Source organism: Halyomorpha halys, unplaced genomic scaffold (assembly GCF_000696795.3).
Source record: "Halyomorpha halys isolate HHAL.00 unplaced genomic scaffold, Hhal_1.1 Scaffold527.1, whole genome shotgun sequence".
Classification (NCBI taxonomy): domain Eukaryota; kingdom Metazoa; phylum Arthropoda; class Insecta; order Hemiptera; family Pentatomidae; genus Halyomorpha; species Halyomorpha halys.
This window is the reverse complement of record NW_027107993.1, coordinates 566,346-568,005: the sequence shown is the minus strand read 5'-3', so window position 1 is coordinate 568,005 and position 1,660 is coordinate 566,346. Positions and strand designations below refer to the sequence as shown.

The following is a 1,660-nucleotide window of genomic DNA, read 5'->3' as shown; positions in this document are numbered from 1 at the left end:
CGAAAAAATCGGATGACTTAAATCCGACATACCGCCCACCTAAATTTGGCTCAGCCGAATTTACAAATAGAAAAAATTCAAAGAGACGGGGAAGGCGCAGTCTGCCATGAATGAATAGGAAATTAGCCCCGCTCCTGATAAAAGGGCCCGTAGGCAACACAAACGATAACATGCAAAGATACCAAAACTAAACATGGAAAGCAATGAAAATAAAACCAGACAAATATATACATAGATAAACAATAACGATTACAAAAGTCGACGGTCAACGGCTGGTGATGAGAGACGATTAACGATTGACGAATTGAGGACAAAACGCTTGATCAAGGAGAACAAATCCTGCCGCCCACCCTGAAAAACCCAAGCGCAACGAAAGAAGGCTCAGTTTACGTTAGGAGCAGAGCGCGAGACATTAAAGAGCGGCACGCGGGTGCGCTGGGAACCGTGAAAATAGAGAGACTTAGCCGCAACGCTTTGCGAGGATACGTTGGAACGCTTGCGGAGCGAACGGATGCGATGGCGTGGGCGCCTACGTTTGATAGTACCGAGGTTGTCGGGTTCTCGATTGGTCCGACTCGGAGCGATTGCATCATCCTGTATAAGGAGCGAGATGCCGGGGGACGAAGCGCTATTCGAATAAGTCCCCATCACGACATTGCCAAGAACCGTTGGCAGGAGATATAGGTGACCATCCCCGAAGTCTTTGGTGGGAGCACCAGTAACTAGGCGGGGGTATAGGTCAACGCCTATGAGCAAATCGATGGGGCCGGGAACGCCAAAGGAAGGGTCGGCCAGAACGTGGCGAGACAAATCTCCGATCACCCGCGATGGAACCGGACGCCTGGGTAAGTCGGAGGTAATACGTTCGACAACGATCGCACGGACCTTGATGTTCGTTGTATCGTCGATAAGGGACCGAAGCCGGAACGTCATCGCACCCTTGATGTTGGCGACCTTAGTACCTCCTAAACTGGCGATTCCTCCGTCGAAAGGTTGCAGCTGGCCGCCAATCTTCGTTGCGAGTTCGGCAGTAACAAAGGTGTACTGGCTGCCGGAATCTAGTAGTAGCCGTGCGGGCGCGGAATGCTTTGACCCGTGCAATTCGGCACAGGCAGTTCCCATAACTGCCTCCGAACAACAATCATGAGGCCCGGACGTAACACGGGTATGACCCACAAAATCAGCGGACTTCGGCGAAGTGACGGCGGCGGGGGAACCCGATCGGCTCTCTACATGCAACACGCTGTGGTGTTTGGCGCGACAAAACGTGCACGTGAAATCGGAAGAGCATTTCGACGCGTGGTGACCCGACCTCAGGCAGTTCCGGCACAGACCGGAAGACTTGACAAAGTCGTTACGTTCCTGAGGGGTCAAGGCCAGAAAGCGGAAGCACCGCCCCAAGAGGTGCCGCCCCTCGCAACGGGGACAACGTTCTTTGCCGGGAGAGACGGATTTCCCGCGTGAAGAAGAGCCGGGTGACTGGCGACGCCCTGATCTGCCCGATTTCCCCGGAGACGTGCGCCTAGGTGGCGACTCGGATGGACCCGGAGAAACACGTCCCTTCCTGCCGACTTCGCTAGCAAGCAAGGAGATTCCGCCCTTTCCTCTACCGGCGGGTTTTGCACGTGGAGCATCGGAGTGAGGCTGCATATCGAGTTCG

The 1,660-nt window shown here is 54.3% G+C and overlaps 2 protein-coding genes across 6 annotated transcripts in view; both read right to left on the bottom strand.

Annotated features, from left to right (window-relative positions):
* LOC106683919 (ankyrin repeat and protein kinase domain-containing protein 1) overlaps positions 1 to 1,660 on the bottom strand; it is a 32,008-nt gene that overhangs the window by 3,388 nt on the left and 26,960 nt on the right. The window lies entirely within an intron of this gene.
* Positions 11 to 1,660, bottom strand: LOC136795523 (uncharacterized; the record flags this gene model as incomplete). The annotated part of the gene is given in 1 exon segment (XM_067046382.1): positions 11 to 1,660. A coding segment is annotated over 1 exon segment (1,279 nt), but the record flags the coding sequence as incomplete, so codon positions are not given.